Source organism: Taeniopygia guttata, chromosome 3, assembly GCF_048771995.1.
Source record: "Taeniopygia guttata chromosome 3, bTaeGut7.mat, whole genome shotgun sequence".
Taxonomy (NCBI): Eukaryota; Metazoa; Chordata; class Aves; order Passeriformes; family Estrildidae; genus Taeniopygia; species Taeniopygia guttata.
The window spans coordinates 47,464,439-47,483,814 of NC_133027.1; the positions used below are offsets into that span (position 1 = coordinate 47,464,439).

General features: G+C 41.3%; 1 protein-coding gene across 1 annotated transcript in view; it reads right to left on the minus strand.

Moving 5' to 3' along the window:
- Positions 1 to 16,909, minus strand: part of REV3L (REV3 like, DNA directed polymerase zeta catalytic subunit) — a 113,563-nt gene extending 96,654 nt beyond the window's left edge. The window contains exon 1 of the mRNA XM_030267753.4: positions 16,382 to 16,909. Coding sequence (XP_030123613.4) covers positions 16,382 to 16,520 — 139 coding nt within the window. The 5' untranslated portion in view covers positions 16,521 to 16,909. The remainder of the gene's footprint in view (positions 1 to 16,381) is intronic.
- Between the last annotated feature and the right edge of the window lie 2,467 nt (positions 16,910 to 19,376).

The window sequence follows — 19,376 nt, forward strand, 5'->3', positions numbered from 1 at the left end:
TATGCCGTGAGTCTTGAAAATAAAATAAAGAATCCTCAAAATCGTTCTTAGCACATGATAAAAAAACCCATAAACTTTAATGAAATGGGTTTTCTTTAATTCCCCTCAAAATGCAATATTTTAATAAAACCTTCTGTTTAGTGATATTCCAAAATATACAATGTCTTGTGTCTAGTCTATTGCTCATTAGGTTGCTGTACAAATCTGCACACAATACTATGGCATAAAGGCACAAATCTCATGAGGAGTTCTTAGAAGCACTATTGCATATCATTATCTTAAATAATGGTCTTGTGATTAAAATACTTAGTGGCATGAAAAGGAGGATGAATCCCACTTCAAATCTACCATGACCTTGTAGAAAAATCATTCAATCCCTCAGACTTGATTCTACATCTGTAATAACCAAATTAATAATTGATTAAACATCTTAAAGGACAAAGTCCTTCACTAACCACATACGCGGCATTCAGAGAAAAAAGTAATTTATATATGTGATAAACACTCAAAATCCACTCTTTGCAGGAGTTGAATTAAAAGAAAGAAAAGTCAAATGTCTTTGCAAAGATTCTGCACATTACTCTCAGCTTTCAATCTGAGCATAATTCTGCAAGGCGGACTTGAAGGAAATATTATCTTGCAAGAGTTTAATCCAACTGAAAATAACTCTAATATGTAAATGTACAAAGTAATGACCAAATAACAGCGATACTGCTTAAACGGGCAGTGGTTTGATATGGTAAGTACTTTGATTTGTCTTGCTATTACCAGGTTTTCAAGTCTTGATGTATAAAATTCTGTTTAGGATGTAAACTGGGAAGCTGTGGCGGAGACAAAAACCTTAAGATATGACTGCATGAAAAATAGCAGTCACTTAAAAATTATGGTCAAAAAGAACTAAAAACTTAACCTCATACACAAATCACAAATGAGACTGTGGGTTCTCCTTATTCTCTCCTACAAGTAAGTAACTACCAGTGACAATAATGCATTAAAAAACCCCACAGGACTCCAATTACTGGTTCTAAATAAAAACATCTGCAGCACATTTCTATTAAAACAACCAACCAAACAAAAAACTGTAAGAATGGAATTCCTAGAGATAGCCAGAAATATATTTGATTTATAGGAACTGTGATTCTTAGATACTACTGAAAAATCAAGTTATATCAACCGGATCATCTACTAACAAATTTCCTTGTACCCAACTGATGAATTGTCCACTGAAATCTTGATGTCTCACATATTAAGAAACTTTTAAAACAAAGAAAGATCTAACGCACGGTTTCTTACAACAGTGGTGTGTTAACAAAAAAAGTCTGCAAATGTGACATTTGGTTGGACACATTGATTCTGTTATTGTGGCTGCCACTGTTCAATAGCTGGGGATCAAGAATTCCATTAACAAACAATTACAGAACATAAATATTTGCCTCACTGAAAAAGGTGCAAGCCATTTCTAAATATATATTAATTATAATAATAATCTAATGCATTTCTTTCTTGTTTTTTTTTTTTTCTTTCACTTGAAATTTTCACAATGGAATTTTTGAGTCTTCATTCAATCCAAAATTTCTTTTGTTTCACTTTATTTCTCTGGAAAAGATCACTCCATTTTCATCACATTCTTTACTAATAGCACAAAACATCTGTTTGCCCTTTTTTTTTAACATATTTTTTAACTGCTTGAGCAAATTCTAATACAAAACTGCAACAATTCCAACTATCCTTGTCCGGAGTAAAGCCTTTTGTTTATGAATGGGCCTATGCAGAAATACCACTAAACCTCAAGACAGGTGATCTTTAGAAGCCTTTTTAAAGCTAAACACTTCAACATACAGCTTGGTAATGAGAGAAAATGATGTCCAGTTGCAACTGAACTTATTTTAAAATGCGACTGAAATTCCTGAATAGCAAAAGAGCTTTTGACCCCACAGCGCAACTACAAAATGGTCAAAGAGCAGCAATTTTCACTACAGATGTGACCTGTGCTTCATGACTTCAGAACTAAACTTGAACTAACTCATAAAAGCAGAAATTACCTCAGGCCAGATTTACTTCTGACTTCAGGATGAGTGTATATAGACAATATTTGCCAGAAAAACAAATAATTCATGCAGTTGGCACCTTGTCCTTTCACATGGCTAGCCTCCAGTGTCAGATTGGAGATTTCCTTGTTCTAAATATTGCAGCTACTAGAACATATGTAGATTTTTAAAAATCCACTTTACTCCTTGGTCCTTTTAAAGATTTTACACAGAATTGAAAGGATACAAGAGCTACAAGGAAAAAAAGAAACATTTTACTTTAAAAAGTAGCTGATTAGTACTGAAATAGTAATAACAACTAGGACTTGATTGTTTATTTCTTGGCTGGAACACTGGAAAGAATTTCTGGAATTGCAATTAAAGTTCAATTCACTACAACTATGAAAAGCACAACATGCCTTCTCTTTCACCAGCACTCTAGGTTTCACAGAAAGAAGTAACAAAGTCACACTGAGAGATTCTGGGTGGCACCAGTAGCAATAATATTTAAGAATATTTAGAAAACCAACACACACACAAAAAAAAGAACTGCCATCACTTCCACAGAAGTTTACTAGAAGTCATTTATTTTGTATCGATGACAATATAATCCTTAATTAAAAATTTCATCCTTGAACTGAGTTCTAAACAATGTTTTTCCCAAATATTTGAATTCTCCCTAGAAAAATCCACACTAACAAATGAAACACACACTTTGAACTATAATGGCATGGGACTGCTGTCATATCCAATCACTCTGGTATTGACACAAAGATTTAGTAGACGCATTTCCCTATCACATATTCCTTCTCTACTCTTCTGAAAACTCTAAGAAAATGAAGGGCATCAACACAACAGCTGGAGAATTTTCCAAATATTACTTAAATGTTAAAAAAAAAAAAAAAAAGAAAAATTAATCATATCTAATTTAAACGTGCAAAATTTTGTTCAAAACTGTATCGTAAAATTTGTAACTGCTACTCAGTTACTCAGTCGAAAATACTATGGTTCTGGGTATGCACTTAAATACAATTTAGAAATATTGAAGAGCTCGGATTGTATTCAGAGTAGCAGAATATATCTGATTACATTACATCTAGTTGCATTAAGGAATGGCTGGTATCTGTACCAGAACAGTTCACATTTGAAGAAATAAAGAAACCATTTTAATATGGAAAAAAACAGTTTAGATGGAAAAAAGTTGAAATTCGTTCATTAATGCAGATAGAATGGACTTTGAATTCCCAAAGATTTTTTTTCCCTCTTTTTTCTTCATCTGTTTCTCCTCTTGTTATCCTCACAGGAATATGCCACCTCTAGTACTAGAAGTATCCTCTTGTACTGTTCTGATGAACCCAAACGGCACACTTCTGCAAAGCTTCAGTGTGTGCAGTAATTCAGAACACAGCCAGTAGAAAACCATCTGCCTTTCTCAGTTATTCATTACAGCATCAATATGCAGCTCACAAAACAGTCTGAAGCTGTAGTTATTTTCAGCTCTAGAACAGCTGAAACCTCAATTACACTGTGCTAACAATGAACCCAATTACTTGAGGACAACAGATTGAGTCGACCTTCATCAAAAAAACAGAATACCAAGAACACCCTGCAAAAGCCTCCTCAGCTCAGCAAGCATGAGTTGAATGAGTCCTTTCCCCTCTCTCTTGCCTCTTCCCTGAAATTCTAAGTGATTTTCTAGATCAAAAGCACTAAAAAATAACCACACCTGACCATTCACTTGTCATAACACAAGCCAAACAAAATCAGAACGTTTCAGAAAGCAATATTTATTCAGTGTGATGGTTACTGTATCAAATTCTGGGACTAAGAAACTCTTGTTCAATACTGCACACAATAAAACATTTTAAATCATTAGCCAAATATAGAAGAAATAAAATGCAAACCACTGGAATGGAAACTCATCAAGTTATCTGATGTAGAGATTCAACTATATGGTCAAGTTTTTAAGTTTCAACTGATGCCTTCTGAAAAGCAGCCGTAACAATACACAAATTTTGTACTACTGTTTTAAACATTACATGTGCTTCTCCTGACCCTTGTATGCCAAATTATGAATCTTCAGACAATAAAAGCACTGCCATGCAATCTTAAGTCACCAGGTTTTCTCCTAAATCAGTTTCTTACTCATGTTTCTCTGGCCAATTCCACTTCAATCTACTGTTATTTTTCCACCACCATTTTATCTCTACAACTTTACTGCCAAACACATAACCTTCAGCCTCTCACCATTACATGTTCCTCTGTCAAAATACCAAATACCAAGTCATTAGGGTACTACAAGTAAAAAATGCAGTTACTCATCCTTTAAAAAGTAAAATTGAAACATTCACTGTAATTAAATGGCTTACTATGAGTCAGATGGCTACAGAAGCAAATTACGAATAAACATAAAACACTGCATTGCTAGTGGTTTCCATAAGAGAACAACATTCTGAAAAGGTCAAAGACTAACCTGGAAAGTACAAGATATTGCTACGGTTTTCTTAATCAATAAATCAAACTTACACAACCTAAGTAAGATTCTTATGGAAGTAACCCAGTAACATAACAAACAGGCTACAAGAAGCCCATTGGCACTGAAGAAGAGATAATCAGGTTGAAGAAATGTATTGTTTTTCACAGCATTTGTGTTTGTGTTCTGTTTCTGAAACCTGCTACATATGCAGCTAAGATTATGCAGTCCCACCTATCTTAGCCAGCAAGAGATGCATTTTCTTTTGCACCCTTCACAGCAAAGTCTGGCTTGAAGTCTGGCTGGTTTTAGTTTATTTCTCTTGATACACTGGGAAGATGAACACCAGATATTTATTTGTTTTATTCACATTTTCCCTTGACCTAAAAATAATACAAATTTTTATGAAAGTAGGCAGTACAAAAGGTGTTCACAAACTGTATAGCATTGATGAGAATACTGTAGCTCTTCACTATGTTCTACACCTCTTCGACAGTTCTCAGTCAGGGTACTTTGTTTTTCTCTCTGCCACTGCACCTTATGCAGTAATAAACCTTATGCAACATCTCATGTACCTCTGGCCACAAGTCCAGAGATAAATTTCAGGGGACCAGTCAGCCCCATGAGCCAAAGCAAGCAAATCCAAAAGGGAGAAGCCCTAGATAACTGGTCCCTGTTATTGCAACTCCAACATCAATATTTTCCACAATCTCGGCTTTCAGCACTCTCCTTCCTCCAACCTCCCCTACCCCCCAGTTCACCTCACATGCTCTACATATTCCTTTCTGATCCCAGGCTTCCTTTCAACACATCCTACCCTTCCCTTGTTTTTCCATTCAGGATATCCCTCCTACAAAATTCCACTTCAAAATAATGACTTAACAATATTGCCATGCCATCTGTTTTTATAACATACCACTCTTTCTACACCTTTTAACGCTCCATTTATATAGAACATAACTTTTCTGGAGTGAGGACTACCCCACTATCATCTGTACCCTGCCTGAAACAACTGGTTTTGATTCTTAAATCTTTCATCTTTAATATAGCAGTGGTTTAAAACGACTATTTATTTCCTTGATTAGATTTCAAACTGCTGGCATAAGAACACAAATTCAGCAAAACCTGACAAGCTGGCACAATCTGTAAATGCTTAGCAGTACTTTATTCTGTTCTTCCCATCTATCTGAAAGTGTCTTGATGGGGTTTTTCTGGGGTTTTTTTTGGCTTGTCTTATTGTGGATTTTTTAATGCATCAGACTGAAAACAGGATTCTGTACTGTAAAGACACTAAATTAATTTCTGCATGGGAATTGCAGGTTTACAAATGTACATGTCAATGCACAATTTCTCAAGAATGGTACATCAAAAAAAACACCACCAACAAAAAAACACAACCTAAAAAAACCAGAACAAAGAATGACCTGAATTACCATGGCATAAATGTACAACATATGTCGCTCTTCTCAAGTATGAGAAACACGGGACAATTTAAAACTGTATTTCCAATACAGAACACCTTTTTAGTCACATGATGACTTATATTTAGCTATTTTACAAAATTCTCTTGTTTTCCATCAGGTAAAACATACCATCAAAACCTAGAAAATCCAGATCCAGGATTTATTAATTTTACACAGTCATAACATATCCAAGATATCTTATAGAGGTTTTATAAATGCTACAAAAAAATCTTGCTGTAATCAGAATTGAGATGCAGTGCTTATACTTTCATCTCATAGGATGGCATGTTAAAGAAAGAAGGGATAACAAGACAAACACTGGAGATATCTAAAACAGATTTGACTGTTATGCAGTGAGGAATGAATTTTAAGTGTGGAGAAGCAGCCTTGCAATAATGGATCACAGAGGCCAGTCATTTGTGGTGTACTTTAGAGGTCAAAACTCAGGCCAATGTTGTTCAACATCTTCATTAAGGACCTAGACGTTGAACAGGTGTACCTCAGCAAGTTTGCATATGATAAAATCTGGAGGAGTGCCTTATACACCAGAGGGTCATGCTGACATTCATAACCGGCTGAAGAAATAGGCAGAACTTCATCAAGCCCTACAAGGAGAAATGAAAAGTCTTAACCTGGGGAGGGGCTGGAGGCAGACTGTTTAGAAAGCAGCTCTGATAAAAAGGACCCAGGGTCCTGAATGTAAACAAGCAGCCATAAAGACCAAAGAGTTCCTGAGCAACATTAGGAAGAGTAACACCAGCAGGTCGAGGTGTTTCTCCTCTACTCAGCACTGATGAGATGCATCCTGGAGTGCTAGCTTCAGGTCTGGGTTTTCCAGCACTATACATGGACATACTGGAGTCAGGCCATAAAGACAATTAAGGGCTGGGAACACTGGACTTACAAGGGAAGGCTGAGTAAGTCAGGATTTTGTAGCCGCAGGAAGACAAAGTGGGAAGATCTTATTGATGTGTATAAATACCAGATAGGAAGTACTAAAGAAGAGTGAGTCTGACTTCTCAGTGGCACTCAATGAATGGACAAGAAGCAATGAGCATAAACTAAAACACAAGAAACTTTAAAAAAAGTCTGATGGTTTTCTTTATTTTTTTGGTTTGGTGTGTTGTGAGTGTGGTCAAACACTGTAAGTCACTTAGACTGCGTCATTTTCTAGAAAGTCCTGCTTTGTGCATGGTGCTTGGACTAACTAGACAATCTCTAGAGATGTCCCTTCTGACATGAACATTAATCTGAGAGTGAAAACACACTTCTAATGTAAGAAACAGATAAACAGGTAATCCCCAATAAAGATGGCTAAGTGTCAGTTCCACAAAGCTAATTCAAACACTAAAATATTTGATACCATAGATTCATTTTACCTCAGCATAAGAATCTGCCTGTAGTCTCTTCTGATTTCCTACAGACAGCAAAATAGGCTTCACTGCTTACAAATGTGAATGCCACAAATCCATCTGCTTAATGGTCAATGGACAAAGACATATAAAAACATAAAGAATGAGTCATCAAGTATCTTGTAACATTTTAGCTAGCTTAAATATGTAACTTTTCTAAAGAAAATACAGACGTTTCTGTACCAAAAACTCCAGAAAATAGCCTCATCATCTGGTTAATAAGCATAATAGGGGTGGTAGAAATAAAAATTTGTTCATTATTGATCTGAAGGCAGTACCTGCCAATATGAGGGCTGACTCAGTTTCCAATTCTCACTGCTTAATAAGATCTGTGCTATGCAGAAACCCACCTGGGTAGTTTCAAACACAAAATGAAAGACTCATTATACATCTCATTATATAAAACTCGGAAAACTTCTATTGTAAACCTCCCCTGAGGTGTAGTGTCAGGTATTATGGATTAGGTGCAACATTCCACAGTCCTTTCAATATTCATGCTGAGTACCACACGTTGTTATTGCACCTAAAATAGGACATGCAACTTTTCTGTAGTAAACACTGGTTTAGTCAGCAAACAGCACAGAGGCACAACCTGGATATAAATAAGCAGGGCTGCTCCTACTTTTTCTCTAATTTTTAGGAAAAAAACATGTCACTAAAAGACAAACACAGGTTAGCAATGGTCTCTGTACTGAATATTCTCTTTTCTTCCTCTTTCCAAATCTTAATCAGTTTTCACCAACACCAAAACCTTCCAGTAACTTTCACAGCCGTAGGGCAATCAGCTTAAAGACAGCAACCTTTCCACACCCTCTGAATTCAACTGTGCTTACCTGGAAACACAAACAGGCTGTACAGAGCACCTGGATACTCACTACTGACAAGAGTAACCTCTGTAATCACAGAATGGTTGAGGTCAGAAGAGACCTCTGGAGGTCACCTGGACCAAATTCCCTGCCCAAGCAGGGCCACCTAGAGCTGGCTGCCCAGGACCTCACCCCAAGAACTTTTAGTGCCTCCAAGGACGATGTCTCCCCAGCCTGAAACCAGAGAAGGCATGTACATATACACAGAAGTAACATAACATGAACTCATAAACATGCAGTCAACATGACAGGCTGCAAATATATGAGTTGGGGAAGAAGCTCTCCGAAATGGCTGTCTGCATACTGATCACAGGAAGGCTGCAACATACAGACATCAAATGGTTCCTTAATAAGCCATATGGCTCAGCCCAGCCAGCAAGTGTGAAGTTTTATTTAAATGCCCTGCCAAAAAACACACAAACTTCTGCATACCTTATAACCCCCCTGCAATAAAAAGCAGCTCTTGAAAGAAAAGAGCCTTAACAAACATGCATGAATGAAGCCTATGCAAGAAGTGACATTTCACACAGTCCTTATATCTGGTACAAACTTTTCTGGTATTTGTTGAGGTTCTTGTATATTTTGGGCTCTATTCTCAGTCTTAACTGTATCACTGGCAGAAAAATACTGCCTGTTTGCAAGTTCACATACTTGATTATTCCACTATATTCTTCAGAATTATTAGTTTCACCAGAATACATATAGGTATTGGAAATAATAGTGTGATTACGTGTAACTATACATATTTCACAGCAGATCTTTGCAATCAATCCCTGGCCCTTATTAACCAAGCCTACGCCTTAACATTATAATTGTTACCACAACTGTAACTTTGGTCAACATATAAAAGAACATTAATTTACTGTTCACATTATTTTGTTATTGTCAGTGTAGTAGCAGAAATAACACTGCTTGTAGACACCAGCTTCTTCAATGTACTAACAGTTCTGCTATTTATTTGATGTGAGACCCTTTTCTTTACACAAGTATACCTTCCTGTCTGTTAAGAACATGCTCCTGAAATGTGAGATAATTCAATATAGTGAAACAATTTTCCCCACAGAAAAGGCAAAGAAGCAAGTTCATCAGTCATCATCTCAATATCCAGTGATGACAGACCAGGAGGCTGAGATACTGGCTTTGCAATAGCTGGAGATAACAGAGCCTCTTTCAGGTGTAATTTAAGAAGAAAAAAATTTTTCAACTTCTAATTGTCCTGAGAGTTTGATGAGCAGGTCTTCTGTGACATGAGACTGAATCTTTAGTGACTCTGTCCAATCATTATTAAAAATTTTAGCTGCTTCATTTGTGAGATGGAACATTGACTATAAATCTTTTAGTATGAATGTTCGTATTGCCTCCTTCCAAATGGTTATATGTTCACCATCATGCTTCTCAGAGGTCCACTGCACACAGAGGTCAATCAAGTCAACCAAGGGTAAAGGACAAAACCAAGGTAATGACAACAGTTAGTAGAAGAGGTTATTATTAAATGATCAATACTGGAACACTGAATATGAGAGACTGAGAAGAAATTGATAGCATGGTATTATCACACCTGCTCCCTTCTTTCAGAGATTTATCTTGTCTACTCAGACTGCAAAAATTACTAAGCAGGAGCTGTTTCTCACTGAGTGTTTACACATCATCTCATCCTGCCAACCTCAGTTGTGATATGCATGTGCTTCTCTGGTAAAATTAAGACAGACAACTATTTTCAGACTAGTGTGCTATTTTGAGGAGGTTCATTTTACACACTGAAAAAGAATATATTTCAACCAGCAGCTGAAAAGCACCCTTAAGAAATATGTAACAGAACTGGAAATTATAGGTGAGATAGATAAGCTCCTGGTCTACTTCCAGGGACACTAATCATAAAAACCAATCCCAGATTCAATATAGATGCAACTACTTTGTGGGACCCTTTGAAGTCTGCAGCTGATTGAGTTTTAAGCATGTAGGGTCAGTTATGCATGTATTTTTTCCACTGAATTACAACAGCACAAAAATATTCACTGACTTGACCAAGAGGTACTCTACAATAGGAAGCAAAATATTAGTTAAGAAACAGAATTTTAGTGAGTTGTATACAGACAAGTATGAAACTGGCTACTTAAGTTCCATGCTAGTGAAGCAGAATCTCAGTTTATTCAGACAGCCTCTGATGCTCAAAAAATTCAGCAGGCCGTCTATACAAAGAATGTAACAAATGCCTCTTAAAAAAAAAACCAAAAAAACAACAACAAAAAATTCAGAAGGTTCTTAAAAAAAACCCAACCAAACCCTGCAACCCCACCAAACCCCCATCTCCACCAAAACCCAACAATTTAGAAATTTTAAACTTTTGATACATGAGACAATTTTTCAAACAGTTCTTCAGAAGTATGAGAAGCCTGTCAGTGCAAGATACAGAAACGTTATGCTAGAAGTGAAGCTACACTGTACAACGCAAAAATCTTTTAGCCCATGCCGTAGCCCACAGAAAAACCCTTTATCAAGAGTTGTACACTGCTATGTTTTGGGAAAGGCTGTAGAAAGGTAAAGCAAAGGCACAAGCCTCACCACAATGGCTATATCCTCTTTTGCATCCTCTCACTGTGAAGCCACAGAAGAAAGTGGAAGTGTTAGCAAGAAGTAGTACCCGCTTCTGGGAAACAGAATATGGGAAGTAGCAGCAACTGGAACGATGCTCATCTGTGAACACTAAACTAAGGAAGCTACAGGGAATGACCACTGTGGGGGACAGTGTCTGAAACGGTAGTGAAAATGGGGAGAGGAAAAGTTCATCATGAGCTGAGCGTGGAAAGCAGCAAGATCCTGCAGTGAATTCAGTCCTTCTCAAATGAGCAATAACAAGAGTACAGAAAGATGCAGACATTGGATGGGATCAGATATACAGCCTAGCCAGGTCAGTGAAGGGGGAAAGGGGAGGGGTAAGAACAGAAGAAAGAAGATAAGCAGGCCCCTTCACTGAGTCATACCAGAGCTACTGCTGCTGGAAGGGAGCCAGATTTTAGCTGGAGCTTTTGCCTCTGCTTTTCTTCCCCCCTCTCAGAAAACCAAGAAGTGAAAGCACCAAACTTAGATGTCTACCTGAAATACACTCAGATTTTGATGACTGTAAGCCCCTACTCTGTATTACATTTAGCCTCAGAAAAACTTGTAATCAAAAAACATATAAGAGTAACTTAAAAACATTCTTTTTTTTTTGACTGGGTTTATATGCTGCCCTGAGTAAGATTCTTTCTTGGATCAGCAATTTCATAATGTAAAATACAAAACCCCTGCAAACAAGACAAATACATAAAGAGGCAGTTGAGGACAGCAGTTATAGTACTCCTCAAATGACACACTGCTTTTTCCTATGTAAATTCCTAATCTGCCTTCTCCAAATGCCCTCCTGTCAACTGAACACATATTTTTCAGCCTAACATCCTTCAAAAGCAATTTAAAAATGTGAACCTATTTTTGTAAAATTTATCACATAACAGCCTCAAATCACACTCACATCAAAATGATTTTGTTTTTTTTTTTTTTTTTGCTAATATTTCAACTATCTGTTTGGCAATACTCATTATCACACACCAACAGGTATCTCCTATGTGATTTATGAGTGGTATCCTCTGCTACTTGTGCTCGTCTTGTTACGCGAAGTGATAATTTAGCAACCTCAGCTTGCTTATTAATGTCTCTCCTAAAATGACACCCAGTTCATCTAGTCTCCCTGATTTTTTTTATGAATGGATTTACGGCTTGGTTCTTTCTGCAGCTGAATAAGCACCTGACAGAAACACTTAACTGAGCATTCACGTACATGTTCTGAAGTGGTCAGTGAAATCTTGAGGACAGACTCTAAGAGCTTGAAATAGCCAAGAACTAGTCAGAAACAAAACAAAGCTTGAATACCCCCATACACCACAACAGACCTCATAGTAAATAAATCTTCACAGTACCAGCTAAATGGAAGCAAATGAGATAGCAATCTTCTTCTGAGACCACCTAAATTTAATACAGATTTGGAATGAGGCTTAGGGTGACTTACAGTGCTTGCTTTGCAACGATTCAGAAAAAGGATTTGAAAGAAGGCTAAGTAAGTCTGTGGCTACACTAAACTGGGAGGAGCTGCTGACTCCCTCAAGGGCAGACAGGCCCTGCAGAGAGATCTTGACAAATCGGTGAGATGGGCAACCATCCACCATAGGAGGTTTAACAAGGTCAAGTGCTGGATTCTGCACCAGGGATGGAGCAACCCTGGTTTTGTCTCTAGATAAGGAAAAAAGGAGGTGGAGAGCAGCAGTGCAGAAAGGGACCTGGGGGTTCCGGACAACAGCAAATTGAACAAGAGTCATTAAGCTATTAGAAAGCATCCAAAGGAGGGCCACAGGGATGGTGAAAGGTCCTGATGGGAAGCCACATGGGGAGCAACTGAGATCTGCTTGGTCTGTTCAGCCTGGAGGAGACTGAGGGGAGACCTCATTGCCGTCTTATATCTCCCTTATGAAGGAGCTGCAGGTACAGATCTCTTCACTCTCATGACCAGTGACAGGACTCGAGGAAGTGGCATGAAGCTGCATCGAGGAAGGTTTAGGTTTGATATCAGCAAAAAGGTTTTCCTTGCCTAGGAACAGGTTCCCGAGGTAAGTGGTCACAGCACCAAGCCTGACAGAGTTCAGGAAGAATTTGGACAACACGTTCAGGCACACTGCACAGGGCCAGGAGTTGGACTCGATGATCCTGATGGGTCCCTTCCAACACAGCTTTCATGATCCAATGACTAAGATCTACTGAATTTACCTCTTCCCAAACAAAACTATACACATACATGACTTTTATGATTACAGATATGTCTTACCTTAAATATATCTATTTTGAAGCTATAAATTCAGGTATTTATGTGGTTGCAAAAATCTTAACAAGATTCAGATTAGCAACAGGAATGACAATTCAAGAAGTGACAATTCAGCTAAGAGCAAAATAAATTTTCATTATGATTTCACTCTAAACAACAGGCCTTGCAATTTTTCAGTTTTTTTCTATTTTTACAAAGAGCATTTACAAAAGTACTAGTTAGCAGCCCATACTGCCTGAGAATAGAATGTGACTTTGTTTCACACTTGAGCATTACCTAGTGAATTAAAACCTATTGTTTTTATGTAAAAGCAGCAATATTATGAGACTCCCTTAGAGCTACAAATACTGGTGTATCAGATAATATCTATTCTCTTGTACAATAAAGCATTAATTCAACACTGCTTTCATTGTATTACCACCATGGCAGTGTTGCAGCATTTCTGAAATTATACTTTTGTCCACATCACAATGTCAACAGACATGCCAGTCTGCTTAAACAGCTAAAACTGGATGAAATGGCTCAACCAGCTCACTTTACCTTTTGCTACTGTAATCAGAATTTTACTCTTTATTTCACAAAATAGCAGAATATAGCAGGCAGATCTTTTGGCTTAAACAAAATCAAATTCCTCGTCTTTCAAGCTCTCACTATGCAAAGATGTAGGACATCAAGACAGAATTTGCATAGCCTTACCAAAGACAAGATTTCTTCCTCAAAATACATAAAGAAGTTGTCAAATGTTATTGCCAGCACAGTCTATTCTAGAAGCTGATCCTTCCATTACTCTTAATTAAAAGTCTGGCTTTTTCTTCTCCCAACCACAAGCCACTTTCATTTTATAGATTGTACCAGTAAACCTTTACAAGTTAATTGTTGAGTCCTGGATTACATAAAAACCTTCAAAGGTAACACTGGCAATCCCTGTCATTCTCACACTTCACTGAGTGCAGAAGATGGGGCAGCAAACACAGGTGGGTGCCTTCAGGACCCCTGTCCTTAGCTGCTGGTGGACATAAGGATGCAGCAGTGCCAAATGTTTGACTTTCTGAACGTCTGCATAAGCCACTGCCACATTCCAATCAAACCCCCTTCACTCAGCAGGTGACATTTGGAGTCTGTTCTGACCCTGACTCCCAATTACCTGCACAGCTTGGGCACACAGCTATAAACACACTAAGAGTCGTGCAAAGTTAATCATGCTGGAGGTGGAGCAGCCAATACAGCCATAATAGGTTGCTGCCATGGAGGAAACAAGGCAACTGAGCACCTTTCCTGGAGGCAAGGCACACACATTAAACCCAATGAGAAAGGGTTGCTCCCACCCAGACCAACTCAAGTGAAGAAAAGCATCACACTGCCTGTAAGACAAACAATAAGGACATCCCATTGTCTTAGACAGTATGCTAAAAGTTGTTTTCACTATTTCTTTTTCCTCAAAGAAAATGTCGGTGTAGATGTAAGTGATTACACTTCACTTTAAATTTCAGCTCTCAAGAAATAGCCTGAAAATCACTGTCAGAGTACTTCTGACAAGGAGTGCTTAGGTCCAACACCTCTGAAGAGAGAGAATTACATATGTCTGCTTTTCTAAAAAGGAAAAAAAAAATGCTGCAGAGATGCAGTAAGAAGCTCATGAAGCTTAACAGCAAACATTACTAAAGGTACAAGAAATAAAAAAATTTAAAAGTTTAAAAAGGAAATAAATAGGACAGACAAGTAACACTGCTTTTGCAGACTCTAGTGAATTGTTTCTCTAATGAAGACAAATTAGAAACATTTCTATTATGCAAACTGACACTAAAGTTTATGGTTGGGGAAGCCAGGGATTTCCTACAGTATTCCTAATAGCTGGACAACTAAACTACTTCACTGTTTACTTTATGATGCCACATTCATGATATGGCATAGCCTAAACATTTTCTTAAAAGTAAATAAGCCTTAATGAGTTAACCACATGCATGCACAAAAATCCTGCTACCTGCCAACAACCTCAGGCTCCACATTTTTTAATCATGAAATAGTTACTCCTGCCATTACATAAATATTATTACATAATATCTCCTTTGTATGCAGAATTAGAGCTACAATAAAATAGGTCCCACTATTTCAATGTTGTATCTATTAATCCCACTCATTCACTTAATAATTTGGAGCTGTAGTTTCATCAGAACACAACATCTTGAATATGTCTCATTCCTCTGTGCTTAAACAGAGAAGACAGTTAATTCTGGATTAAAAAAAAAAAACAAGCCGACAAAAAATACAACAAAGTAACTGCTCTAGTATAATAACTGCCTAAGGGAAAGACATCTCTGCTATGCTCTTTTATTACATGTTTTTTGTCATGCATAAGATTCATTGTATGTGCATCAATAGATAATTTTCACCACGCCAGTCAATAAAATATGTAGAAATACCTTAATTCCCAAGGTCAGCATTACACAGCCTAAATGTAGAGATCACAAGCAATGATGCTTACTATGCTTATGTCGACTATCTCAAAAGCCCAGGGTTTTTCCAATTTAATATTTTAACGTATGGGCAAACTACAATACATATAAAATTAATTTTCCTAAGTATTTACTTTGTTAGAAATTTGTTCTGAGAATGTATTTGTTTGTATTGGTCAGAAACACATCTGAGACGCGGGACGGCTGTAAGCACAAGGCCACACGGCGAAGAGGCAGTGAAGTGGCATGTGACATTCGGGAGTCTCGGGGGGCAACATGTGGCCGGCGCTCAGGACGCTCCTCTCTGCAGTGCAGCACCGGTGCCTCCGGCCGTGCGCGATCCGTGCCGCGACACGAGCCCGCACTTCCCAAGTGCCGCACAAGTCCCGCTTGTGCCCGCGTTTAGCGGCTTCCCCTTGTCCGCTCGCCCTCTCGCAGCGAGAGCTCCCGGGAAGGGCAGGAGAGCGGCGGTGGGCACCGGGAGCGAGGGCGGCACGGGCCGCTCCCGGTGTTTGCACAGCCGCGCAGCTCTCCCGGGGCAGCCCCGCACAAAGCCCCGGCGGCCCCGCAGCCCCCGCCGCCACCGGGCGGGCGCGGTGCGCCGCCCGGGGCAGGTCCCCGCTCCTCGCCGCTGCCCTGCCGCCGCCGCGGCCGCCGCTGGCAGGTGAGACGCGCCGCAGCGGCGGCGCCGGGCGCGGAGAGGGGGGGCGCGACCCAGCCACAAAGAGCGGGAGCGGAGTGGGCGGCGGCGGGGCCGGCGCCAGCGCGACCCGCGGCGCCGCAGCGGGGGGACGTCCCCTCCCGCCCGTCGGTGGCGGCGGCGGGGGTCATCCCTTACCTGCAGGGGTGGCGCCGAAGACTCTCACGACGGGCACCCGTTTGGCCGGGGCCTCTCGGAAGCGGGACTGGCAGGGGTCCAGGCCGGGCAGCGGGCTGCCCATGTAGTAGTCGGCAGTCACGATCCGCACTGAGAACATGTTTGTTCGCCGCCGCCGAGGCACCAGCACAGCACCGAGCGAGCGCGGAGCGAGCGCGGAGCCCGCACGGCTCCCCCCGCCCGCCGCCGCCGCCGCTGCTGCCGCCGCAGCGAGCGCGCGCGCGAGCGCAGCACTCCCCGCGCCTGCCGCTCCTCGCCCGCCCGCGGGAGCGCGCGCAGCCCCGCGCGCGCCTTGTCTGTGTCTCTGCTCCCCCCGCCCGATGCCGCCGCTCTGGGCGCGTGCGCGGCGGCGCGCCCCCCGCGCGCTCCTACAGCCCGTGCGGCCGCGCGCCCCTCAGGGACAGCGCGGGCTCGTGCCCCGCGGACGCCCCGGCGGCGACGGCGGCGCCCCGGCCCCGGGCTGCAGCTGCTGTTGCCATGATGATGTCGTCACGGATGCAACCACTGGGAGGATGGGGACGGGGGCGGACGGGCCATGCGTTGGAGGGGAAAGGGGCTCAACGAGCGGAGGAGGTGTCCGTCACTCCCCGACACACACGCGCGCTCCCCCGCTCCCACCTTTCAGTTGGGCTCGGCAGGCTGCGCGCGAGCGCGCGTGGGAGCGGGGGGAAAAATATCTTTGTATCGCCTCCCCTGGTGGCGAGGGAGGAGGCAGGGAGGGAGAGAGGGACGGCCTCGGTGATTCGGCGATCGGCCGCGCGGGCTGGGGGTGAGGCTGCGGAATCCCGAGCCGCGGATGGGGCGGGAGAGGCAGCGCTGCCGGAACACGACGGGGTTAAGCTGGGTCGACCGCCATTTTGAATGGCGGGGAGGTGAGTCTCCCCACGCCGCAGGGGCCAGCCAAAAAGAAAAAAAACACCTTAAGAAGATGAGGGCGAGGACGGGGACGGGACCGGGCGGAGGGGACGGAGCGCCCGCTCGCCCGCAGGCTGTGAGGGTGAGCGCGCGCGGCGCGGAGGGGGCGGGGCCGGGGCTGCGGAGGGCCGGCGGCGATTGGCGGCGGGGCCGCGCGCGCGGAGGGGGCGGGGCGGGGCCGGGCGCGCTGCGGCGGAGCGGCGGGGGTGGGGTCGCGTCCCCGCGTCCCCGCGGGCGGCTCGGCTCCGCAGCGGCCGCGTCCCCCCCTTGCTGCTGCTGCCCCTGCTCCTCTGCCTCCTCCTCTGCCCTTTATGAGAGCTTACTTTGCGGTTTGCAGCGTTCTCGTGCAGGTTTTTATTGAAAACCATGGGTGAGGCAGTGAAAAAACCTTGAGTTTAGGTTTAAGGTTCATGTTGCAGTCTCTGTCTGAGAGCTGCAGATCCGGGGGTAAAAACCCCCAAACACAGCAAATATCCAAAGAGTTTGTGGGAGTGGGAGATGAGCCAATTAAAAGGCCAAATGCTCTCAAACGCACTCAGAGTGGTGCTGATACATGTGCGTGCAGGACTGGATGATACGAGACAAATGTGCAAATCTATAAAACCTGACAAACGTCCAATATGTAGAACACGTGTTTTGCATTTGCTTACATGTGTTTCGGGTTTAGATTTGAACAAAAGACAGGTCAGGCAGTTGCTACCCTTCATTTTTTCATTGTAATGAACAGGAAGCTTGCCTGTCTACTCAAGGGTAACTGGTTTCCTACTCTTTCTTTTAAAGCTGTTTATTTTCTCTAGCTCACATCTGTTTTCCTCCTTAAACTCATTTTTATGTGAACAGAAAAAGAAAATCCAACTACCTAGTCATCAAGAAATCTTGTGTCAGAGAAGTGGTTGAAATAGGGTTAAAATCCAAACTATTTCCAATGTATCTAAAGAATAACTGAGCTACAACTTCAATTTTTGACAATGGTTTACATCTGCAAAGCTAATATTTGGAAAACCTTTGGAACTGCAAAAATATTTTTATGAATACTTAGATTTCACAAAGGCGGATAGATCACTAGGAGCTTACTTGTGGGGCACGTTAACAAACAGCATCTCTAACTATTGTTATTTGAATACATTTTGTACTGCTCCCTCACTAATCCAGTTCCTTAATTTTCTGTAGAACTTTGGTAGGGACAGTAACAGTTCTTGTGTTACTCCATTCCATGCTCTGTTTTCTTTCTGTTCACATGATCTTAACTTGCTGAGCAATGTGTCTTCCCACCACTGTGCATTTCACAGACAGTTTAATGTCTTTGAACACTGGCAGATGTGGTCTGATGCCTGCATGAGCTGAAGGTAGATCAGTAGTCCTCCTCTGTGCTGGGGGGTACCAGTCCACTGCTGTATTCTGTTGTCATCTGCACAGGAGGAGAACATGATGTTGTATCTGTCCCTCCACTGGGCTGGTGGATAAACCAAAACATTTGAGCCACCAGTGGATTCTGGTTTCTCCTAAATGAGTGTGGTATGTGAGATGTAGCACAAGTTCATACCTGGGAGTCCTGCTGAAGAGAAACAGTTGCCCACAGTAAAATAGTGTAAAAAGCTGAAATAACTAACTTCTTGGAAGCATAAAGCAGGATTTGCTTAAGCATGTAATGCAGAGTCTTCTATTTAAAATTACATTTTTTATGTTGTTTATTAAATCAGGGAGAACCGTGCTTTGAAATCAGAAAGAAAAATTGATACCTAACCTAGAGCCAGTTTCTTGTTCATATGAGGTATTAATTTGATTTCTGAAAATGTTGAATGTTAGTCAGAAAAAAAAAAAAAGAAAGTGGCTTTCCTTTTTGATATGAATAGTGTAATCCACATGTACATTAGACCTGTGCAGACACTTTTGTGGAACTTGCATGCTTTCTGAGTGGTGCCTTTTCAGTTTCCCTAGTTTCCTGCAGCTCACTTCTGCTTTCAGTTTTGTCTTGCAGTCAAGTCAGTAGGTTTGTCTGCAGGGTCGCACCAAGGTAAGACTGTATTTTCAGTAAAGGTTT